The sequence below is a fragment of the Agrilus planipennis genome, unplaced genomic scaffold (assembly GCF_000699045.2).
Source record: "Agrilus planipennis isolate EAB-ADULT unplaced genomic scaffold, Apla_2.0 scaffold280, whole genome shotgun sequence".
Taxonomy (NCBI): Eukaryota; Metazoa; Arthropoda; class Insecta; order Coleoptera; family Buprestidae; genus Agrilus; species Agrilus planipennis.
Window position 1 is genome coordinate 285276 of NW_020438973.1, and position 26483 is coordinate 311758.

Sequence of the window (26483 nt, forward strand, 5' to 3'; positions counted from 1 at the left end):
ATTGCTATTGGATGTTCATCTCTACCGAAGTCTATGCAAGTAGAGTACGCGAATGCCAGTGATAGACAGATACGCAAATTTGAAAGTAAGTGGAAGAAAGTCGCGAAAGTCACACACAAAATAAAAAGGTCCGTGTGGTTAGCAACCTCGCAGAAGAAGTTTTCACAGAATCTAAGGAGGTATTAAAAATTAAAAGGAAGACTCACCTCTAATTACCACAAAAAAAAACTTATTTGAGCGGACACGTGTTTCTCCCACTTCATACATGGGCATTATCAACGCGAGACTGTCTCGTCTTGTGCCGACGTATGAAGTGGGCGAAACACGTGTCCGTTCAAATAAGGTTTTTCTTTTTGTGGTAATTAGGGGTGAGTCTTCCTTTTAATTTTTAATTGATATTTACCACAGTCTCCTCTTTCTACTTTCTAAGGAGGTAATCTACCGTATCACGTGAACTTATTTCCACGTCAGAACACATCATCTCCAATATCGAAGCAGGCATTTGCACCCTATCAACACAAATATCCGATGAAATTCCTAATAAATCTTTATGTATATTCAGTTGTGCAAAGAAACGTCACTAAACTTTAACCACAAAGGACATTCAGGCATTGAAACAACTGAACGCTGACAAAACCAATACAATTCTTCGAGTAGATTAGGGGAATTCTATATGGAAGATTAGCACTCCATTTGATCCACACACCTACAAAAACATAAAGAACGATCTCACGACAAAGACTACGCGCAAAAACAAATTCATTCAGGGACCATGTAGATCAGAAGCATTAACATAACATTTACTAACATAAATTCACCAAATTCTATTCTTCTTGTATCATCCCTTTCTCTAAATGATTGTAAAGTAATACAATAATATAGATAGAATTCATGATTGTGCAACATTCTATGGAATAGATACGATATTCTCATTTGAGGTTGCAGAAATGGAACTTCTACGGTTGGCGTTAAAATAAGCTAATATATTAATTTTCTTATTTTTGTCTTGCTTCAACTTCATTTCTATTCGCAGAGGCAGATTTGGATACTATTGGTCGAAAAGAAGACAAGTCCTCTACAATTTTCTGACATTCTCCATGAATGTAAAATAAAATAAATTTAAAATATCGTTATTGNAAATTCACATACTTCGCGAAACAGTCCGCGAAGTTTACAACACTTATCGGTTAGTTCCTTATTAGACAATATTCAGTTATTGACATCTTCCTTCCACTTATCTTTCAAATAGATGATTCGTTCATTTATTTGTTTGGTACCAGTTACAATGTATGTAAGATCTTTGTAAATCGAGAGTGACCATGTTTGCGCTTATAAGTCAAAGCTTGTAGAATATTAAATAAAGCTATGTACATCAAAATTAAAAGCCGTATGGAATAGCTTCAACAGCATGCAATAATTTTTATGACTTCTTCATATCGTAGGAAAAAGTCAAAGTAGGACTGAAGCAGTAGTTCTCGATTGTGGTCCAGCCAACTTACATTTACAAATATTTCTTTATTTTACATGTTTATGCAGTATAGTTACAATATCTAAAAATGTATATGTAGAGTAGAGATATACAGCTTCACACGCGAACTTCCGTTGATTTACGGTAGGCTACACAATCTGGTATTTTTTGACTCTAACAGGCCTCATAATACAATAAAAATCGCGTTCATTGTTACATTAAACAAACTATGCCGTGTTTTATTTTGTTTTTTATTTTTTTTTATCTTTTTAAGATCATATTGAAGCAAGGATAAAGGTTTTCTTTCAAAAACTCTCTCGTATTGGAATCCCAATAAGCGATATAAAATGTTTTTTTAATTGATAGAGTTTTACCGCTGTCTACAGTTTATGTAATAATTTTTGTTTTCTAGTATGCAACAAAAGTATCTACATATTGTACCTTTCAATACATTCTTCCTTTATTTTGATTGTAATATACACTAACAGTCTTAACACAAAGCAAGATTTCTTTATAAATTAGCCAAGTGAATAACAGCAAAAAAATGTACAAAACTAATTGTGACGTTTTTCTAACAAAGCGGCACATCATAAACGTTATTACATCTTTACCGTCGCCAATGGTGTAAGTGTTAATTCGTGTATTCTGTCATTCAAATTGAACAATATATCTCACTTAAAGTGACGCTTTATCAAAGCGGGCATGATGCAGCCTTCTTTTAAGAAAAAATATTCATCGCCGTAAAACTATTTGAGGAAACATTTTATTAGTTAATGTGCTTCCTGAAAACGAATATCTAAAAGTCCTTCGTATTTTGCCAGTCACTTCTTGGTGAAAATGACGCTCGCCTAAACTTCTAACATTCCATTGTTTTACACCATTAGATATCAAATTTTTTGTCTTCTTCCTTTATTTCTGTTTTGTTGATCTTACCACATCCACTGTCAGTTGTAATCATAGTAAAATGATATTTATTTATTACCCCTACAATAGGGTTACTATAAAATGTAAGATATTTACAACTACAACTTATAGTTTAATATAAATTTTGGGAGAGGCAGGGAAAGGTCTGAAAGGTTAAAGCTCATGTAACATAAGTGAGAAAACCTAAAATTTTAATTGATAAATAATTCATTAACTTAATGTGACTATAGAACGCTCTTTCGACTTCCCTTTGAATTCTTGCGTAAGTTGGGCAAGCAAGTTTTTTATTTATTGAATAAATATGCCGTGAGATGGGTCGTTTAATAGACCGGTAAATGGTATTGTAATGTTCGTGGGTTTAACAAAATTAACTCTAAGACTGATAACGACAAAAACTATTTATTTACACTAATTCTCAACTAAAATACTTAAAAATACTATTAAATTATTACTAAACTTAGGTTATGAATTATTCTATTTATTTGTACTACTGTTGATATATCACTATTCACTGCGCTATTTATTTCACTGTTATCACTGTCATTTTATTTTTGGATTCACTTCTGCAACGGTCAATTTATTTCTTCTTCTCTCGGCGATCGTCTCTTCCTTTAAATACTCTTTTGTCTACTTTCTTGAATCTTCTGGAAACATCCAGTTTAGTTTATTTTTTCTTTGAACTGTTTAACTGCTTTCCCAGAACGCAGGTACGATACACACATTTACAAATACGGCGCACATGAAGAAAGGCGCCCGCGACTTCTACCTTCAACTTCCCATTTGGAGTTTTCTTAATTCGGTAGCTCATGTCGTTAATCCTCTTCACTATCTCATAGGGTCCTTCCCAATTCTGTTAAGGATTATACAAACATAAACTTCTCCAACCAAGTCATCTCCTGGTTTAGAGCCGAATTTGAGGTCACAAGGTAGTCGTAACTCCATTCCAAAAAGGACACTGGCAAGTGTTTGGCCAGTCGTTTCGTGGACAGATAAACGGTATGCAAATAGCGGTCCCAGTCCCTTTGGTGATCAGACACTACTTTGGAGAGATATTTAATCAAGGTCCGGTTCATTCGCTCATCCATGCCGTCCGATTGTGGATGGAGTGGAGTAGTTCGAGTTTTCTTTATTCCTAGGAGCTCGCATATTACACTGAATATAGCCGATTCGAAATTCCTTCCTTGGTCTGAGTGCAATCCCAAGGGCACCCAAAACGACTGATCGACTCTTTCACCAGCTCCTCAACTATGGTTTCCGACTCCTGGTTCGGAAGGGCATAGGCTTCAACCCACTTGGTAAAATAGTCCATAACGACCACGATGTACTTGTTACCTTTCTCGGACTCAGGGAATGGACCCGTCACATCGATTACGACTCTTTCGAAGGGGCCACCGACATTGTATTGACGCACTGGCGCCCTTGGCCTTTTCTGTGGTCATTTACTCGCGGCACAGGTGGTACACTTCTTACACCAATTCTTGACATCTTCCTTACAGTTCACCCAATAAAATCGCTCACAACGATTTTAGTACTTGGGTACAGGAAGAAATTTGCTGCCACGTTGGTCGTTTTCCGTTTCTTTTCCATTCCATCACCTTCTTCAAGTCCGGGTCGTTTTCTTGGTCGTGTTTTATATTTTCAGGTAACCACTCGTCATCGACTGCCGTGACGCGTCGAATTGCCTCTTCATTCTTTTCCTGCTGTTGACGTAGAGTACTTGAGGAAGGAATACCTTTGCTACACTGCCTCCTCGTATGACCTAGTTCGCCGCAATTTCAACATCTTAGCTTTCGAGTTCCTTTATGAAAAACTGGGAGATAATTTCTTCTAAAGATTTTGACGAATCCGTTTCTTCACACAGTAGCCGAACCCTTCCCTGTTTGCTATAGGCCCGTTTAACAGTTTCGTACTCCAATGCACGAGTCAATGCATCAGCTAGTGTTTTAGGTCGGTCAAGGCGTATTCGTTGTTGAGTGTCACTGTCCCGAAGTCCATCAGTAAATGCCTCCACTGCCAACCTTCCATCGATTCTTCTGGAGTATTAGGATATGCCAGTCGAGACAGTCTCGCAATATCTGCTTCGAATTCTTGTAGGGATTCCGTTGGTTTCTGCATAATTCGCCACTTCTTCCGCGGAAAGGGTGTTCAAAGTGTCACAATGTTGGTGGTTTTACTCGTGTTCTTGACTCTATACCGCTTCCTTGGTTGATTTGGTTGGCTTCGTTGAGTGTGCTAGATGCGCCAACATCTCCTGCGATTGGTTTTATCTTTCCATTCTTCCTTCTCATCTGTTTCTTGAATATTTTTATTAAATTTTTCTTCCCATTTTTCTTCCAATTTATTTTCCAAACTTTTACTGTTTTCTTCCAATTTATTTTCCAATCTTTTACTGTTTTCTTCCAATTTATTTTCCAAACTTTTACTGTTTTCTTCCAATTCACGTTTCAAACTTTTACTATTTTCTTCCCATTCACGTTTCAAACTTTTACTATTTTCTTCCAATTTATTTTCCAAACTTTTACTGTTTTTTCCAAACCAAAATACTATTAAATTATTACTAAACTTAGATTATGAATTATTCTGTTTATTTACACTACTGTTGATATATTACTATTCACTGCGCTATTTATTTCACTGCTATCACTGTCAATTTATTTCTGGATTCACTTCTGCAATGGTCATTTATTTCTTCTTCTCACGGCGATCGTCACTTCCTTTAAATACTTTTTTGTCTACTTTCTTGAACCTTCTGGAAACATGTGGATTAGTTTATTTTTTCATGGAACTGTTTAACTGCTTTCCAAGAACGCAGGAACGGCACACACATTTATAAATACGGCGCACATGAAGAAAGGCGCCCGCGGCGAATCGATAAGCCGTTCACACCCAAAAGAATAGGTGCAGAATTTTCATTTTTTTTTTAATAATTGTTTTACGAACTCGTCGAAACTGGTGTCGGATAGGTAAACAAATAAAACACAAATAAAACTTCCAATTCGTTTATTTATTTAATCGAAGTAGAAGACAGTAATCGCGATCATCAATAGTGGTAGGACCTTTAATACTTACGTTGTATGATTAGTAACTTATTTAGATTCCTTTATGAATTTTATACAAACACAGAAAATCGCTCAGAAACTTTATTTATTTGTTTTATTTTGGGAGAACCTAAAAATGATCCAACATTCGATGCAAGGATTGTATTGTTCCTTCCTTCTTGGTGTATGATAAATGTTCTTTTATTCAGTTTTCCAACGGTCTCTTTGTTTCTCCAATGCAGAACTGACCGCATTCACATGGAATCTTGTATATACAGTTCTTAGTTTCTTTTTGTGTTGAAGATTCTGTTTTCGTGAGATTGCCACGCAGAGTGCTGGGCGAGCAGAAGGATATTTTTATTCCAAAGTGGTTGATCAATCATTCCATCGAGTCGGATATTTCTTTTACGTATGGTAGTCGTAGTAGTTGTTTGTCCTCAAGTTTTGATGTAGATCCGTTGGCTTTACTTTAAGTTGTCCATCAGCTTATAGGGGTATCCGCATTTCTTCAGGTTTTTGCGTATGTTGGAGATTTATTTTTGTAGACTTTCCATCGTGTTGCATATGATGATTGCTCGGTGGTACAAGGTCCTTATTAGTCCTCATTTTGTATTGTCCGGTTAGTTTGAAGCATGGTTGAGATATTACTCCATGTGTTTATTTCCGATGCACGGAAGTCTCGAGTTTGCTCTGATTTCCTGTAGGACATCTAAGAATGGTAGATATTATTATTTTCGCTCTCTGTAGTTAAGTTGAGCGTTGGCCGCAGCCGATTGGTGTAGTTTTCTGATTTCTTGTCATCGTGACTCCATATGACAAATGTGTCATCCACATATTTTAGTCATAGTTAGTAGCGCTGTGCGAAGTGTTCCGTATATATCTTGGCAATCGGTCATAGCGGTGATCCCGTAGGTAGGGCATCCTTCTGTGCGTAAAACTGGTTCCCAACTTGAAAGTGAGTTGAAACAGACAACTCAATAACTCCATTACGCATCGACAGGTAGAGAAGTTCTTTCCTGAAGGACGTCTTCATCAACAGCCTCCTCTCAATGACGCCAATTGCTTCTTGAAGAGGTATGTTGATGAATAAGCTCTCTTCAACGAAGCTGAGAAACTGGTCTGACGGTTCGAATTGTGTCCTAACCGTCAGACCAGTTTAAAACTTCCAGAGGAGAAACAACTACTGGTACTACCATACGTAAACGGAATATCCGACAAGATTGGAAGATTAGTCAACCACCTTGGAATAAAAACAGCCTTCTGCTCATCCAACACTATGAGTGGCAATCTCACAAGAACAAAACCGTTGCTCAAAGCAAACCAAAAAAAAACACGTTCAATCTAAGTTTCCGGTTATGACTACGCAAATACATAAAAACATTATATTTGAGTTGTTCTGGTTAAATCTTAGACTAGGAAAGGGAGAGGACCCGCAAATGTTTTTGTCGAAGTGTGCCCGGTTGGTACCATACTTATCTTCTATGGTGTAGAGTTTATGTAAAGAAATTTACATATGCAGAGAGATATACTTAAATATGCGTAATTTAAACTGGTACAATAAAATAAAACAATATCACACAATTTTTTAACTATATCTTTAAAAAAAAAAAAACAGTACATAATATATATTTGTCGATGTCACTGCAAAATCACTCATCTTTAACTACACAAAACACATGCACAATATTCTTTTTTTCTGACAGAGCGTTCAACACCAATAGAGCTGGTTTACCCAACATGTTCACATCATTTCTAATCGATTTTATAACAGTATAAATAAAAAACTAAGATCGTGTAGGTACATCAAAGTTTAATTTGTCCAAATAATTTTATTTAATCAACTTAAAGAAAACCTTAAATAGTATCCATTATAAGAACATACATCACTTAACATTATATAGCAGCAACTGAAAGGTATGCCTTGCACTATTGATCACTTTTGCTACTGCTGTTTTCTTCTATTGTAATTATCATTTCAATTTCTCTAATTTTTTGTTCCTTAAAGAAATGAGGAAAATAGGTAAATTAAAAAAATGATCAAAAAGATTAATCTCCTTCAATTTACCAACACATCTTTTTCATACAATGCCAAATTGGCTTCTTTTCTTTGTTCGTCGAGTAACGTTCTCGTCTCCTTTAATTCACTCTCCAGATCACTAATAGTTTGTGTTTTAAGGTCCACTTCCTTTTGTAACCGTTCAATAACTTTTTGTAACTCATCGAGCTTTGATGTCATGAGATCGTTGGACATTTTTAAATAACACACTAAAAATAAGAAACGTTTCGTTACGTTTTACCACTTTCTCTTATAAGGTTACAATCAAGACAGTACTGTCCATTACCTAAACAAACAACCAGTCACAGAATATAATCACTTGAGAAATGAAATTTCTCTCACAACCTAGATAAAAACCGAAAAACACCTGCCCCTGACACGTCATATACGCTTGTGGTCACTTTGGTCAATGTTTCTCTTTCCTCTTTTAAGCCCATAGATATTCAAGTCTCAAAATCCAAGAATCCTAATTTTTATAGATGCTATGAAAGTAGTGACCCTAATAGCGCAACCGGGATTTTTACAGTCATTGTAATAGTACTGATTTTAGCTGATATAATATGAATCAAAACGTTATTTAGTTTTTAGAGCAGTTTTAATGGATAAATGTAAAAAATATGAAGAAAATTTAATTCTAACATATACATTCTCTCTTTTTAGGGTCGTTAACAAGATAACCATCTCATCTGAATTAATTTTTCACACGATCCACAGTTTCTACGCTATTTTGAAGAAACTGATTTTTTTAACTTTGACGATTTTTTAAATAAGTTTCCCCTGTTGCCTAAGACGGTTATTTGTTATTCTATGTCTACACGAAGGTATTCTGTTAGTATAATATCTTTTAGCTTTAGAATCGGGGTCTAAATTACATTCTTCTCTTCCACTAGAATATGCGGACGGCTCGGCGGCGGAGATGTTCTCATACGTCTCTTTTCAGCGGATGCATGACGGATGATCCTATTAGATCTTTGATACTGATAGAAGATGGTATCCAGCGCTTTAAAAGAAATATTAACCGAAAATTCAAGATTACTGGAAGTAAAAATAAAAGAAAATTTAAAAATTTTGGAAGAATAGCTAAGCGAAAAGTTCAGATCAATTTTCATCAAGTTAAAGAAATGGATACACGTATGAAAAAACTAGAAAAGAAAAGTTTCTTAGAGCAACTATTCCAGAAAAGATCGATAGCCTGCTTCCATGAAAACATGATAGCCTTGTTTGTCTCGCTTGTCCAAATACCACGGAAAAGTCGGCTAGACTCGTTCATCGATGGATTGAGAGGTGATGACATACAACAGTTATTTCGACTGAACAGGCCTAAAACTCTTGCCGATACATTAACCCAATCGTAGGAGTAGAAAAATGGGAACGTAAAAAGCGCCTACAAGAGTGAGGAAGCTGTCCAAGAACGCGTGCTCCGCACTAGGGAAAACTGATCAGGGTCGAAGCGGAAGGTAAACATTGATCCCGGATTAAGAATACTCAGGTTTAGTTGTACTGATAAAGACGATGAATGAGCCACCTGACGGCCTTTTTCTGAGGGACTCTAGAGCAAGTAGAACAATCATTAGACGCTGAATATTAGCCAATCCTAGGAAGCTTTCGCCTACACATTGGAAGCTACTTACCGCCATCGGAGAGCTCATGTTGCCTTTGGTGAAAGTTATGTCAACATAAAAGTAGGCAAAACTACTTTTCAACTCTGTGTACTGGTTACAGAAATAGAAGACAAGTTAACCTTGGGATTGAGTGTTCTTCGGCAATACGACTTTTGCGTGAGCTTCCAGAGAAAAGTCTTGACATTGAAAGGGGAAACAGTCGAACTTCATGCGCAAGACACTGCTGTTACGAAGGCTATAAGGATGAGCATCGCAATAGGTAGAGTCTAATGAATTCCAGATGTTTGGTTGGGGATGCTCGCGAAAGTCAGCGAAAAACGCAACCCAACGGAGTAATGACGACTAATGGAATTACTCGAACTAGAAAATAGCAAGAAAGCGCGAACCAACATTGTCCACATAGACGGAGCACAACCTATTTGATAGACCTAGAAGACTACCACTGGCCGAAAAGGAAAATGCCGAGAAAATTATAAGCGATATGAAAAAGGGCGGGATAATAAACCATCGACCAGCCAGCCCATGGACTTAACTTTTGCCCCTGTATATCTATCACTACAGTTGTACTGTCTTTAATGATGTTGAACGCGTCTTCTATGTATAGATTAGAAAGTAGGGGTGTCAGTGTGAATCCCTGTCTGACTCCCTTCCTAATATTTGCTTCCCTACGTTGCAACCTTAGCTCTATAATTGCCTGTTGTTCATTATACAAACTAAGTATCACTCTTCTATCTTTCTAACTTATCCCTACATTTTTAACTATATTTAACATATTGTCCCATTTAACATTGTCAAAAGCTTTTTCTAAATTTACAAATCCTATGTATGCACTCTTTTCTTTTTCTATCGTTTTCTCTATTGTTACCCGTTAAGCTAGAATGGCCTCCCGCGTTCTTCTATTTCTTCTAAACCCAAATTGATCTTCCCCTAGTAGTTCTTCCGCCCTTTTTTCCATCCTACTCTGCACAAGTTAAGATTTTTGACTCATGGGAAGTTAAGCTAATTGTTCTAAATGTCTCCGCACCTCTCTTTTTAGGTATGGTTATCATCACGTTCCGTTTATAATCCTCCGGAACTTTCCCTGTCTTGTAAATGTGACTAACTAGCTTAAACATACGATCTCTAACCTCTTGCCCTGCATGTTTTAGAATTTCCCCTGTATCATATCTACCCCTGGCGCCTTATTATTCTTTAAGTTTTTTAATGCTACATCGAACTTTTCTCACATTATGAGATAACCTAGCTCATCTATCTCTACACTATCACCAAGTTTTTTAATGTTACATCAAACTCTTCTCTCATTATGGGATAACTTAGCTTATCTACCTCCACACTATCTTCCTTCTCTAATATATCTCCTAACTCAAAGCCTGCGTATAGATTCTCTAAATATTCTTTCCACCTATCTGCCTTTTCCTCATTTTCTATCAAAATGACCCCTACCTTGTTTCTTATATTATTACTACTGTACCTTACGTTTCTAAAATTTCTTTTAATTATATTATACGCCTCACCGGTTTTACGTAGTTCAAACTTTTCTTCTACTTCTTTACACATCCTATCAATCCACTGTTCCTTAGCTGCCCTACACTTCCTAATTATTTCCCACTTTATAGCTTTATACCTTTTTTGCCCTTCTTCGTCTGTCCTGTTTTTGTATTTTCGCTTTTCTTCTATTAATCCTAAAATCTCATTTGTTATCCAGGGTTTCCTACTTTCGTTTCGTTTAAGACCTAGTATTTCTGCAGCTACTGACTTTAGCCATGTTTTAATGCAGTTCCATTCTGTCTCTATGTTCCTGTCATTCGTTTCTCCCACCGCCTTTAGTATTTCGGCTGTCCTTTTACCTAGCCCATCACGCGTTTCGTTACATTTTTTTCGAAGTCAAGACGTCTCCTACCTTCCCTTTTTCAGAATTTTCAATTTAAGATTGGTCTTCATAACTACTAAGTTATGATCGCTATCTATATCTGTTCCTGGATAATTCCTACGGTCCTTCACTTGATTTTTAATTCTTTGCCTAAGAAGTATGTAATCTAATTGATATCTCCCTAAATCACCTAGCATTTTCCACGTAGAACGCCTTCTAACATGATGGTTAAAATAAAGTATTTGCGACGGTTAAGTTATGCTTATCGCAAAATTATATCAGCCTATCTCCCCTATCATTTCTATTGCCTAATCTAAAAGAACCTGCTATTGCATCCACTTTACCCTCACCTATTACTGCGTTGAAGTATCCTACAACTATTAGGTTTTCCTGCCCTTTCACTAAACTTAACACGTCTTCTATATCTGCAGAAACCGCTTCTACGCCTTCATCACTGTACGATGATGTAGGCATGTAGACCTGCACTAATACCGTTTTTACCGGCTTCGAGTTTAATTTAACCATGACTATCCTATCGCTTTTTTGTAAATAACTTTCTACACTCTGCCCTATTTTCCTACGCATTACAATTCCTAGCCCCGAATTACCTTCCACCGATCCTGTATGCATTATTCTCCAGAAGTCTCCAGCTTTGGGCCAACAGGCTTCACTAATGCCTACTATATCTAATTCTAATCTCCTCATTTCTATTTTTCAATTTTCCAATTTCCCTAATTGCCTAATTGTCGTAACATTCCACGCTCCGACTCGTGAAATATTGCACCTAACCCTATTGCACTTGATGACATTTCCCGGGATTGCCCTCCCGGACATCCGAATGGGGGACTAGTTTACGTCCGGAGTGCTTTACCCTAGAGGACGCCATCATTTAATTTCAGTAGTTGAACGTTTTACTTGGAATCATAATGTGGTGTTTTCCCGTTGTCCTCCACATCGCAGTATTGTACATCAAAGTGCTATACCGATCCTCATGATCTCTGCCACCCGCTGCCACCCTGAGTACTGAAACAGTTGCTGCCCTCTTTCAGGGACTTGTCTTAGTCTCGTTTCTCTTTAAGAACCCTCCCATTATGGTTGAACCTATGGTCCGGCTTTCTAAATCATCGAAACTCGCAAGTCAATCCACCCACTCTAGTTTGTACAAGAGTTTCGTCAAGGTTTAAGTCCCGTTGGATTGGATCGGATATAATATTTATTATTAATAAATTACAAAAGATAAAGAACCAANTAAACAATATAATGACGAAAAATAATGTATTTGAAACTAGCGAATATTTTTTGTGATTTTTCCTGTACCCAGTTTTTCTAATTTAATTTATTTTGTAACGTACACGTAATTGAAAAACCTTGATTTCATCAGTATTATTTTCAGTATAAATTAATAATTATTTTTACGTACTTATATCGATATCATTTAGCAATTTAATAAAAGAAATTATTTTGATTTGACATATTATTACAAAATTTTTGTCTATTTAAAAGCCTAACATAAAAACAATATTTATTTTAATTAAATTTTTTTGGGTATTTTACATAATATTGTATATTCAAATATAAGCATATTAATGCTCAGTGCATCCAGAATGTTAAGTGAAATTGGCTCCTAAAAAGAAATTTGTAAGCAGCTTTAAAATTTAGGGGGTGTCTCACCCGCCTGAAACAATAACAAAATTTCTGCCACGTGCACAGAACGAAGTGCGAACTAGTACATTCGTCTCACGGCAGATGGCAGATTTTAATAGTGTCGCCACATCTAGCGAGCCCAAAATCGAACTATCATTGGTGCTTAACCATGATAAACTAATTATAAGGTGGTATACGTCCCCTCCTATCTATATATTTATTGTATATTATGGACAAACCAATAATTTACATCACACTAAAGACTAAACAAAAAAACGTTGGCATATGCAAATAATAGTTATATGTATTATAAACCTCAGAAGCATATCTATTAATCGAAAAAATTGATAATGAATAAGTATATCGAGTGTGCTTATTTTTTTTAACAAGGTTTTAATCTTAGCGTTTTAAATAATAATGAAGTTGCACTCAATGACTAAAAATACTGGCCAATCGAAAAAAGCACATCAACTTTTAGTACTTCTAAAAAAGCCAGAAGACATATTTTTTCTGTAATTCTTTCATCTCAATCTAATGGGAATATACATTATTGCAGATTTTACTTCTGTTAGCTTGGTACACCGTTTCTTTATATACAATCATTGCCGTTTTTTATGTACTGAAGTACGTCAGTACACACGTATTTGCATATTTCCTTCCCTTCGTTCAAGTTTCGATTTGGTAACCCAGTTTGCCTTTGTTAAATTATATATTCGCATAAAACATTTCAGATAAGAAAGGAGAAATAAATATCATATTGATCATTTAATGGAGTAACTAATCAAAAGTATAAAAATTTTATCTGTCTCGAATATACTACTTTAATGCTTTTTTACATTACTTCATAGTTTCATCCTTGATGGAATAACTGTATTATTTATTAACTACCAATATAATGAAAAAATAATCTATGGAATAATTTAATTTATTTTAGTTACTAAATGTGAATACAATTTAATTTACACAAAAAAATGAAACTGCACAGTTGATACTCAGACTTATATTGAATATGAATTATATTAAAACATCAAAGAAATGAAGATAAAAAATTGAGCTAAATTCTTGAGTTCCTACAATATACAGGTTTAGTTCAGGTGTATTGGATCTTGTAGTTGCAAAAAATATTGTTTCCCTATTAATGTAGTTTATGAAGGCACTGTAAGAAATAATGTTCCATTGCCGAAGATCTATCCGACAGCGACGTTTGTAGATACAGCATTGGTCGTGTTTTTGACTAATGAAACGTCGTCCTGTCTTGCAAAATCCTCGTTACCTTTAGAAAATACGATTGCTCGAAACTAAACATTTTATTCTCAAAAAAAGAAATAAACAGTATAGATGTAAAGGCAACGTGTAATTTTACTTTATAAAAACAGTTCACTTCTAACTTTTGCATTTCTTTTTCAATCCTGACACTGTGAACAAGAAAACAAAAAACACATCTATGATAAAATAACTGTTTTTATAAAATCTGTTAATTTAGAACATGGTAATTAATTCATAACCCCTGAGTCAACATTTTTTAGAGAATCTGAATTCAAATAAAATTTTTAATATCCGATAGCTATGAAATTTAATTGCAATTCTAGTTTACTTTTCTTAATGTAAAAACTATTAACTATTATTTATGTTTCAGTTCTCTGTTTATCATTAGAACATTTTACCATGTCCTAAATTGGCTTAATTAATTTAATAAGGACAAAACGGAATCAAGAATATTTGACAAATGTCATTTTTCTTATTCACAGACAGTTAATACAAATCGTTTATTTTCCAAGCATTTGCAAACAATACTAAACACCACTTTAGTGAATACTCATTATAGTAATCATTAAATGAATTTTTTTTTAAACTTTTAAGTGATGAAATTTCTATGAGGTGCGGGGAGTTGACGCTGTTAGAAGGATTTTACTCAAACGTAAAACAAATACTTAGTTGTACAAGAACATCTGCAAAATTTGTTTTGGTGAATCTTTTAAACATTAGCAATGAAAATAAGTAGGCACTAAATATTAACAATCAGATGAGAAATAAAAACTTCACTATTTTTTAAAACCATCAAAAATCATGCACTCTTGAAATGCTGACTTTCTAATTTTCCATTTGATTTTTAATATTTATTTTATTGCTGATTTTTAACAACTTCCTTAAGTAAAATTTTCCAGATGTATTATACAATCAGCCATTTACTATTCGTTGTGCAACACTGATTTCAATTACAATGTAACCCTGTCACATTTTAAAGTTAGCTAGTTCAATATATCCAATTGTATTAAGTTAACGAAAAATTTCTTTGTCTGTTTACGTCATGAAGTATTTATTGCAACTGCTTGAATACAAATCTTACAATTCGACCCTTCAGAACAGGTAACACCCTACGCAATTGCTATCAGGAATTATTGGTCTTATCTATCGAGTACACTGAATATAAAAATAAATTAATTACTTAATTCTGAAACAAAACCGCGACCTACTTTTTGGCAGTGCTACAATTTCAATGACGATTAAAAATGCTAACGACTTAAAAATTAAAAAATACAAATAATTCACTACGAACAAATAGATAAATAAAAGTTTGATGTACAAAGGGAAAATAAAACAAAACATTATTCGCGACTTATGTATGTACACTATTGGGTTTAAACTTTTACTGCTATGAGATCAGCTTCTTAGTTATCTTTATTCTATTCATCCGAACCAACTATCATACTCTATTCAACCTTATGTACACTTTACATATACATTTTACCTTACTTAACTATATCACTCGGCTAATTTGTTGAATTAATGCATACAATATCAACAAAACGATTAGACATTTACACTTGTACATCAGTTACAATTGGCAGTGATTGCTTAGAAAATGTTTTTGTCAGATTTACAAAATAACTCGAACGTTATTTTAATTAAAAAAAGGGCCATTTTCGTCAATTTTCATTAATATATATTAATATGGGTACACGCTTAATACAAATAGTATTAATAATCGAGAACAACGGAATAATAAGGTACTCTTATAAAAGAATGTGTTTTCACATATAACATGAAAAGATGTTTTGAACTAAACTTTTAGATTAAACTAAATCAATTATATTTGACAGATTAACAAGCCATTCGGGAAATGCAACTGTTTGCATTCATCTTGATAATATTTAGCTTATTAATTGGATTTTGACTAGTACAACTTGTTTGAACTAATTGCACTTATACGATTGGGATAAATTAAAATTGAGTTGGTAAATATTATATCCGTATAACTGTACGACTCCTTTATAGTTAAACAAAAACTATCATTAAACTGTTGTTACGTACTTCTTTCAGTTACTCAAAATTAAAAAAATTGCATACAAAACCGTACAACTTATTTAATAGAGAAACGTCGCTATTTTGAAAATCTGACTTCAAAGTGATTTTATGATAAATGGCGGTATGATTCCGCAGTAGCACTCACGATAGAGTGTAAAACAAAATTGTCATAGACATCCATCAATTCTTCCATCTTGTACTCTTCTAAACATACAAATCCCTCTAAGTTAGACGATTGCTTACGAGCACAATCCAAGCAGTGAACTACATGCCGCTTTTCTTGTTCACGTATAAACAGTATATTGAACACCTCAATCTGTAAAAGAATAATTTAAATTAAACCAATAGAAAGACTTAACAAAAATAAAAAACTATGACAATTCAGCATTGAAAAATTCTGTAATAAATACTATTGTTAAAGATGGAATGTAAATTGACAATGGCAGCTTTTAAAATTTATCGAATTACATTTTGCTATTTATTTCTTACCTCACATTGGCCACAGTAATGTGAAGCTTCATTTTTTCCCCGACCGTGAAATTTGACTTCTACTCCTTTGTGTCGCACAAACTCCAAGATCATTGAACATTGTCGTAAAGTCCTCAATAAACATTTTCTGCAAAAGGAAAGTATTTTAATTTGTTTCAATTTATTGTCGGTACGTGATTGTTGAAATGAATTAAACATATCAAACACAGACTAATCAACATATTGAAATATTGACAAGATTGTATCAACTTAGGCAGACATTCTCTAGAGAATGTTTACTTTTGAGAATGATCGACACAGTCGAAACAATTTTGTCAACACACATTTCCTAAATGAAGTATGTTCCAACAATTTTCATTATTGGAACAATATCGAATCGAAAATGTTTTCATTCGGGTTATTGTTGTATTCAATACTTAAACGAACAGTATGTAGGACAACTTACTTAATTGATGAGAATAATTTAGGATCAGAAACTTTAATATTTCTCGCCAAATTCCACGACAAATGTAACATAGGAACGATAGATTTGAAACTTTCAAGTTTATTCCATTCATATCTTTCAATTGCAAGTTGGTATTGACGCGCAGTTAAAGGACCAACATTCCAAGCGATGTTATTACACCAGCCGACTGCTTGAACCCAATGAACACATCCGGCGTTAACCCACACTAAATCTCCAGGTCGTTGCAAAAAGCGGTATACCGGTATATTGGCTTTATAAAGATCTTCTAACACTGGCCACCATGATCCATGAAGGTAGTTGATTTGATTTTTTTCGCATAAGGCACAAATAGCACCCCAGTATGCATCAGGTGTTGCGAACCATTCACAGTCGCCTGGGCCTATGTTAATGTTTATTGAACAGAAATTGTTATTTTCTTGATGACCCGGAGTTCTACTACCTGGGACCTGCCAATAAGAAAATAATGAGAATATTGTACTGTTAGTACATTCTATATTAATAATAAAAATATTTTTTTATTTAGAACAAGCGTGATTACTGTAATACCACTTATACATTATTATTAAGCTGTTATTTAAAAGGACTCAATCACTTGTCGCTCAAAGTACATCGCAAAGAGTATTTACTTAATGTACTATCTAAAGTTTAATACTACCTATCTATTTCAGTTCTTAACTATCTAATGTAATTGTCCAGATGTTTAAAAAAAACAGTTTTAATAATTTTCTCCAACGAAAAGAAAACTGAGACGGTGACTTTTTACATTTGTTATTTCTCAAATTAATTAGTGCATAAATACTTGAATCATTGCACATCATATAATTTCAACTTACGTATAAACCTTAAGAAACTACATTAATTCGACATTTTTAAAAGATTTGGAAATATTACAATGCATTGAAAAATTCTGAAAATAAGTAAATAACACTACACTGCATTGTACCTTCATATACAACTGTACTGTATTCATTCCAAGTATAACGTGACCAACGTGAGAAAGCATATTTCCAGCCGAAACAACTCTTGCAAAAGCAGGTAACTTCATAAGTTCTTGCAACTGTGGCCTCCATTTCCTTTCGTCCGACAGATCAACATTTGTACCAAATCTATTAAAACAGACATTGTTACAAAAATGAAATTCACGTTTGTAATAAATTTTACAATACATAGAAAATTAAGGGTAAGCCTTTTATGCAGAACAGGTTTAGTAAACTATAGGGATATTTTAAAACCTAATATTTATATATATTTACTTCAACATTTTTGGAGGGTTATAGTTCTTGATCTGTCCTGTTTGTTGAACTGTCGGTGCGTTCTTATTCTTCCTCTTTGGAAAGTTGGTTGAGTCCTTAGAGTCAGAATCAGAAAGATTGTAATTTCCACCACTGGTCTTATCTCTCTCCTCCTGAAAATATAATTACTTTGTAGTGCATTACAAAAGATTAAATATATCTAAAACTTAAAAACCGCTTAATTAAGAGAATCCATTAAAAGTTAATTGAGTTTTAAGTTGTAATGTAATTCATTAAAAAATAACCATTAGAAAAACAGCGGCATTTAAACAATAAAATGCAAACCCTTCTCCAACACAGTTATATAATTAACAAAACTAAAAATATATTTTGTAAAAAGAATTCACATACATCCCATTATCCTTAAATTTATTAAATGAATTATTTGTAATGGTCCAATATCATTTCACATAGAGGATGCTTGTTCTAACCTTATTACAAATGTACATAAGTACAATATACATTGATTATATACGACTATTTTTCTGAATTATATAAGCAATTGTTGGTGACTACAGAATGATAATATCATTACACAAACTCAATGTAAGTAATACAACTGTCTAGCAATACACCATTTTTCTTCATTCCTCTGCGAAAAAAAAAAGGAATTTACCCATATATGTATTAGGAAAGAACGTAAACGTATTTTGTAAGTATTATACGTTTAAGAAACAATTTATTTCGGTTTAATTGCGAAGAAACGTATTTTCTTAACAGTGTACTATTGAATTCTGCATTTTTGTCCACTTACATATTCGGTTGCGTATTTCAAATTTTTTGAACTTACCTCATTGCAGATAATTATATTTATCAAAATATAATAAAACTCCTGTCTAACAGAAAGCAAACGGCATTAGGTACATTATCATATTACTATTATAATAGTTGATCTTGCTTTTTTTCAAGTATATAGAATTTTAAAAATTTTAATATATCTAGGTATCTTCCAACAGATTTTAAGAACAATACACATTATGATTTAATAGTTTTTGTTACCTAAGCCTTGCACTGAAGTAGTACACTTATGTAAAGACCAAATAAACTATATTGTGTATTACAATATATATATACGCATCTTCCAGCAGTTTTTAAGAACAATACACACTATGTTTTAAAAGTTTCTGTTACCTAAGCCTTGCACTGAAATAGTACACTTATGTAAAGACCAAATAAACTATATTGTGTATTACAGTATATACATATACGTATTCATCAACAGTTTTTAAGAACAATACACATTATGTTTTAAAAGTTTCTATTACCTAAGCCTTGCAGTGAAATAGTACACTTATGTAAAGACCAAATAAACTATATTGTGTATTAATTTTTATAAATCTCATCATGAAATCTCAATTTAATTTTTGAATTTTATACCTGTAAAAATAAATTTCTGGGAAACTTATTGTCAATCTAATATTTTACAAAATTTTATTCTTCGAATGGCGTGTTTTGGTAAGTTTTTTGTTTGCAAAATGTAGCCGATTGTTATTACAACTACGCTACGTCAAATGTGAAACTAGAACTACTATTTCCACAAATTAATTTACCCAACCAAAGCAGAAAAGTTAACCACCTACCTTTAAACTTTCTTTAAAGCTAGACGCTTGATACTGAGCATATCTTGCTATCGTTGTATGTGACCTATGAGAAATACAAGCCCACACTTTCTTTCCTGACTGTGGATCCCAATTTTCATCCGAAGGTTGCTGTATTTGCGTTCTAACTTCTACGGTATGGTCCGGGTTTGCTTCAACAAGAGTTTTTGTAGAAAACAGTCCCAGGTCAAGTTTTAGAGCCGATGCCATTCCTCTGATCACCGCTATAGGGTGTTTAAGGCAAAATTCTTGCAGCTGAGGACTAAATGCATGCTTCTTGTTGTCCAAATACACGGAAGGAGTTGGAGGTAACAGTTGCTGATGATTCAATTTCACTGAAGGGGGATCAGGAGGTGCAGGCGGTGGTGCATTGTCCGCAATTAAAGAGTGACTTATATCTCCTTTGATTCCCTCACCCCTAAAAATATTTATTATTATAAATTCATTCAAGTAGTACATTCTCATAATTCTTCGGCAACCTTAATAATTTGAATACAAACAGCTTATAATTTAGAAAAATACTTACTTGCATAACTCCAAAATAGTTCTTGCGTCCATGTCAATGTTATATTCACTGTCAGGACGCTTATCTGGTTGATGGATAGATTCCATCTCACCCCATAGAGAATGACTAGTTGTAAGAATCCTTTCTGTTTGTGGCGATAACCCTTTGGGTTTTAATTCATCTTTTACTTCGACTTTAATTTCCGACGCAATATTCGATGGCGAAAACGGTCCCGAAGAAAGCGTAATATTGTCTAAAATCGTTTTATATTGTGAATTTCAAGACAATCTGATGATTCCATAACTCAAACTATCTCTAAACAAGTAATTTACTAATTACCTGAACTCTCAGTTTTTACTTGATCCATTTCTTCCGATCCGAAATGCTTCAACAAATTTTCAGCTAATGTAGTGGCGAGATCTTTTTGTGATAAGAGATCCTGCAAATCTTCCTCACTAACATCTAAATCATTCGTCCCTGCATTGCTCATTGACATAGAGGAACTAATGTCTCGCATACAATTGGGAATGGGGGTAGTAAGCGAAGGCTGCACGAGTTTATCAGATTTAAATTGATTCCCTGGTGGCGTAACCGTATTTATGGGCGAAAAACTCTTTGGAGGTGCTAGTGGTGAAGTTCTATTGATAGCTTGACTGGAAAAAGATTGCGTGATGGATCCCGTGAATGTAGGCGTTTGTCCAGTCCGTGTTACAGAACTAATTCCAGATTGTGGCTGCTGTTTTTGTGTTCTAAACTGCTGTTGATGTTGCTGCATTAGTCGATACTGTTGTTGCAGCTGTTGCATCATTGTCTGTAAAAATAATCATTTAGAATATTGAAGAACCCTAACTACTCCATCAGAAGGACAAGTGTACAACGAAGAAGTTGTAATGATGAGTTTAACAAATTTTCTACCATGCACAGTTGTTTCTTGCATTCTAACTAGATGCAAAACTAATGTAATAAGATGTAAAACTTAATTCTCATCTTCTACTTGTAGTCAGACAATGGCGAGATGACTTAATTCCATTGATTTGACGGGTAATGTAACTTACTTTTTTTGCTACAGATATGGTTTATACAGTAAGTATAGTTCTAACAAATAGGTTAACGTATTTTGACCATAAAATACTAATAAGGAGCTTTTCGTATAGCATATTTCTGTCATAATTAATAACGTTTTACCAAGTGCCGAGCAATTAACAATTTTGAATACATTATTACTATTTATAGCGAAAATGCTTTTATAAATATAGAACAAATTATAAATGATGTAATTGATATTTAAATATAGATATGTTAACACTTCATAACAATTAAATGTTCGAATTAATTGAAATAATAGTAATATAAGCAGAATAGCTAAGTTTTTTGTGAATGTCAGTTATAGTGGGGGAATTTGAATCAGATAATCTAGTCCAATAACTCCTTCGTAAGTTACTTTCGTTATTCTAATGGAGTAATTATCATTCCTTATATCCTAAGGGTGATCGAACCTACTAGCAATATATTTATGCAAATATTCGATCACAAAAATATAAAAGCAGCCAACAATTAAAATTGACAGGGTTTTAGCCTTCAAAGTAGTCACTGAATTTGTAATACGATTAATGAAAATGATAGTTACAAGTATAAAACTGAATTCAGAAAAGCACTTCGCTACTTTGTTGGCTTTCAAATCAGATTACTTCTAAGTAAACCTGTTTGATGAAACAACAAAACATAGAAGTCCACAAGTAGTTCTTTTTAAAACCCAGTTCTACTACCGTTGGGGTGTTGCTGCGCATGTGAAATGATGATGAAATCTCTTACAACCCCTGATAATATAAATTGTGTACCGAATCTAAATGTACTATTACCTAGAAATTATTAAAAGACGTTAAATGTTAAATACCACAAAAACCTTTAAGATGAAAAGCAACAATTATTTATATAAAGGAATAATACAAAGGGAATAATAGATCTACGTTAATTAGAAAAGGTGAAAATGATGCAAAATAAAAACACTTGCCTGTTGAGCTTGCGATAAATTGCTGATGTTTTGTTGGAAATAATGCAACAGTTGCAACTGGTTCTGTGATAAATAGAAAGACGGTTGCTGTTGTGGTTGCGGTTGTGGTTGCGCCGTCTTCTGATCTCCTGCTTCCGTTCTAAATCGTTTACTTGGAGGGCCAGAAGTAGGTGATGGATAAGGAGGAGGTGGCCCCTGAGGAGTAGTTGGAGCAAAGCCTTTCGGATACGTTTGTGATACATTTCGATTCTGCGATGTACCATTTTGCTGTTGTTGTTGCCGAGATGACATTTCTGCAGATATCGGCAAATTCCACGCTTCTTCGATGGAAAGCAATTGCTTTCGACTGCAAAAGTTACATTCATAAGAAAATGAAATTTTGTCAAATTAAATCTCCTGTTTCATTACAAAAGTTTCTGCAACGATTATGTAAAAGTAGTCAATATATTTATATTTAAAAAACAATGAAGACTTCATTATGTGCTTTCGTATCAATAATACTTATTTTTTTATAAAACGAATTGATTATTTAAATAAAATATTCTCTTGCCCACAAAAGGTAAATTTGTGAAATTCGAAATTGTTCTCCGGTTTTCAGTTTAATTCGCATTGAAAAGATCATCCCCTCTGATATTTACATACCTACCCACCAGTTAAACATTTATCATTAAAAATAGAAAATAAATTTGTAAAATAAATGTAATAAACTTGTAGTTGCAATATTTAATAAAGATTAGGCTATTATACATTTACAAGATAAACGGTTCTTCGTGAAATGAGTTCAAAAATTTAAAGAAATAAATATGACAAAGGCCCAAATTACTTTGAATTAAAGACGTTGGTTATTACTCAGCCCCGCCACTCATCAGAACAAAATCTCTATAAGGTTAGGTACATTGCAACTCCACCTTCATAGTCATCCCTTTTCTTGGTAACATTTTTTGTATATTAATTTTTTAAGGCATGCAAGTTAAATAAGACTATTACATTTCTATTATACTGCATAATAATATTCATATTGACTGACAAAATATAATAACAACATGCAAATAAAATAATCAGGGCGAATTAATTTCACCTTTACCATTTTTTTATTACAGCATTCTCACTAGGTGTAATACATTTTTGTTGAAAAAAATTGCTTATAGTTAATTTTGAAAATATGACAAAATTGATTTTATAGACGGATTAAGTATACATACTATTTATTAATACCTGTATAATTTAAAAATTTCATTTACAAGTTCGTCAAAATTCTGTATATCTTCCTGATCGTTCATGCTTGCTTAGGATTAATACGACTGTTTTATCTTTAACGGTGGTTCAGAGTTAAATATAACTGTCAAGTAGATAATAATTTACCTCGCCAGATGGCATTTTCTCAACACCAATCATAGAGAAAAGTGCAACATGATCATGCACTGAAAGAATAAACAATTCGTACATAATATATGTAAAGTGCATTCGGTTTAACTACCAGAATTACAATTCGCAAAACGTTTTTGCCCAAAATACTGTGATAAATACAAATGCTTTTCAATTATATATTACGTTTTTTAAATTACTTACTTTGCTGTTATGCTCGGCATTGGGGCGTTAGCAAGGTGTGTTTGCAGGAAATTTATTCTCTGGGTGAGCCGTGGGTTCATTCCCACAGGAGATGGAGACCTAGTATGTTGGAAATTTTTCGTTAGCATGTACGGTTCGACCGCGGAGTCTGGTGTACCTTGGTTGGCCAAGCCGCGATTCGAGTTGAGGTAACAGGCGTAAGCGTCCCGAGCTTGGCCACAGCTTTCGTATAAAATACCCAAATTTGCCCAAGCAGCCGAATGACATTTATCCAACTGAACCGCGCAAATGTACGCTTGTAAGGCATCCATAGGCTGACTCTGCTGCTGGTAGAGCACTCTGTATGTAAACAAAATTGTTCTTAGGTGGCATTTCCTTAGTGAAATAAAAACACAAGAAAAGATTATTTTAATTAAATTATGAACCAATTGGGAATGGGGGTAGTAAGCGAAGGCTGCACGAGTTTATCAGATTTAAATTGATTCCCTGGTGGCGTAACCGTATTTATGGGCGAAAAACTCTTTGGAGGTGCTAGTGGTGAAGTTCTATTGATAGCTTGACTGGAAAAAGATTGCGTGATGGATCCCGTGAATGTAGGCGTTTGTCCAGTCCGTGTTACAGAACTAATTCCAGATTGTGGCTGCTGTTTTTGTGTTCTAAACTGCTGTTGATGTTGCTGCATTAGTCGATACTGTTGTTGCAGCTGTTGCATCATTGTCTGTAAAAATAATCATTTAGAATATTGAAGAACCCTAACTACTCCATCAGAAGGACAAGTGTACAACGAAGAAGTTGTAATGATGAGTTTAACAAATTTTCTACCATGCACAGTTGTTTCTTGCATTCTAACTAGATGCAAAACTAATGTAATAAGATGTAAAACTTAATTCTCATCTTCTACTTGTAGTCAGACAATGGCGAGATGACTTAATTCCATTGATTTGACGGGTAATGTAACTTACTTTTTTTGCTACAGATATGGTTTATACAGTAAGTATAGTTCTAACAAATAGGTTAACGTATTTTGACCATAAAATACTAATAAGGAGCTTTTCGTATAGCATATTTCTGTCATAATTAATAACGTTTTACCAAGTGCCGAGCAATTAACAATTTTGAATACATTATTACTATTTATAGCGAAAATGCTTTTATAAATATAGAACAAATTATAAATGATGTAATTGATATTTAAATATAGATATGTTAACACTTCATAACAATTAAATGTTCGAATTAATTGAAATAATAGTAATATAAGCAGAATAGCTAAGTTTTTTGTGAATGTCAGTTATAGTGGGGGAATTTGAATCAGATAATCTAGTCCAATAACTCCTTCGTAAGTTACTTTCGTTATTCTAATGGAGTAATTATCATTCCTTATATCCTAAGGGTGATCGAACCTACTAGCAATATATTTATGCAAATATTCGATCACAAAAATATAAAAGCAGCCAACAATTAAAATTGACAGGGTTTTAGCCTTCAAAGTAGTCACTGAATTTGTAATACGATTAATGAAAATGATAGTTACAAGTATAAAACTGAATTCAGAAAAGCACTTCGCTACTTTGTTGGCTTTCAAATCAGATTACTTCTAAGTAAACCTGTTTGATGAAACAACAAAACATAGAAGTCCACAAGTAGTTCTTTTTAAAACCCAGTTCTACTACCGTTGGGGTGTTGCTGCGCATGTGAAATGATGATGAAATCTCTTACAACCCCTGATAATATAAATTGTGTACCGAATCTAAATGTACTATTACCTAGAAATTATTAAAAGACGTTAAATGTTAAATACCACAAAAACCTTTAAGATGAAAAGCAACAATTATTTATATAAAGGAATAATACAAAGGGAATAATAGATCTACGTTAATTAGAAAAGGTGAAAATGATGCAAAATAAAAACACTTGCCTGTTGAGCTTGCGATAAATTGCTGATGTTTTGTTGGAAATAATGCAACAGTTGCAACTGGTTCTGTGATAAATAGAAAGACGGTTGCTGTTGTGGTTGCGGTTGTGGTTGCGCCGTCTTCTGATCTCCTGCTTCCGTTCTAAATCGTTTACTTGGAGGGCCAGAAGTAGGTGATGGATAAGGAGGAGGTGGCCCCTGAGGAGTAGTTGGAGCAAAGCCTTTCGGATACGTTTGTGATACATTTCGATTCTGCGATGTACCATTTTGCTGTTGTTGTTGCCGAGATGACATTTCTGCAGATATCGGCAAATTCCACGCTTCTTCGATGGAAAGCAATTGCTTTCGACTGCAAAAGTTACATTCATAAGAAAATGAAATTTTGTCAAATTAAATCTCCTGTTTCATTACAAAAGTTTCTGCAACGATTATGTAAAAGTAGTCAATATATTTATATTTAAAAAACAATGAAGACTTCATTATGTGCTTTCGTATCAATAATACTTATTTTTTTATAAAACGAATTGATTATTTAAATAAAATATTCTCTTGCCCACAAAAGGTAAATTTGTGAAATTCGAAATTGTTCTCCGGTTTTCAGTTTAATTCGCATTGAAAAGATCATCCCCTCTGATATTTACATACCTACCCACCAGTTAAACATTTATCATTAAAAATAGAAAATAAATTTGTAAAATAAATGTAATAAA

The 26483-nt window shown here is 33.8% G+C and overlaps 1 protein-coding gene and 1 long non-coding RNA gene across 3 annotated transcripts in view; both read right to left on the bottom strand.

Annotated features, from left to right (window-relative positions):
* Positions 1-7220: 7220 nt before the first annotated feature.
* Positions 7221-7943, bottom strand: LOC108742309. The gene is made up of 3 exons (XR_001938657.1): positions 7773-7943; positions 7496-7695; positions 7221-7428 (listed from the first exon to the last, which is right to left on the bottom strand). It is a non-coding gene; the product is annotated as an uncharacterized LOC108742309 (long non-coding RNA).
* A 5664-nt stretch (positions 7944-13607) lies between these two features.
* Positions 13608-26483, bottom strand: part of LOC108742315 (histone demethylase UTY) — a 24816-nt gene continuing 11940 nt past the window's right edge. The window contains exons 2-12 of one of the 2 annotated variants that reach the window (XM_018477489.1): positions 24016-24197; positions 23859-23957; positions 22290-22635; positions 20618-21089; positions 20300-20531; positions 19756-20191; positions 18137-18288; positions 17827-17989; positions 16863-17329; positions 16418-16544; positions 13608-16244 (exon numbers count right to left, since the gene is read on the bottom strand). In XM_018477489.1, the coding sequence (XP_018332991.1) occupies positions 16035-16244; positions 16418-16544; positions 16863-17329; positions 17827-17989; positions 18137-18288; positions 19756-20191; positions 20300-20531; positions 20618-21089; positions 22290-22635; positions 23859-23957; positions 24016-24125 (2814 nt within the window). In that variant the 5' untranslated portion in view covers positions 24126-24197 and the 3' untranslated portion in view covers positions 13608-16034. Of the gene's footprint in view, positions 16245-16417; positions 16545-16862; positions 17330-17826; positions 17990-18136; positions 18289-19755; positions 20192-20299; positions 20532-20617; positions 21090-22289; positions 22636-23858; positions 24198-26483 lie in introns of both variants that reach the window. The other variant, XM_018477488.1, reaches the window with a different exon arrangement.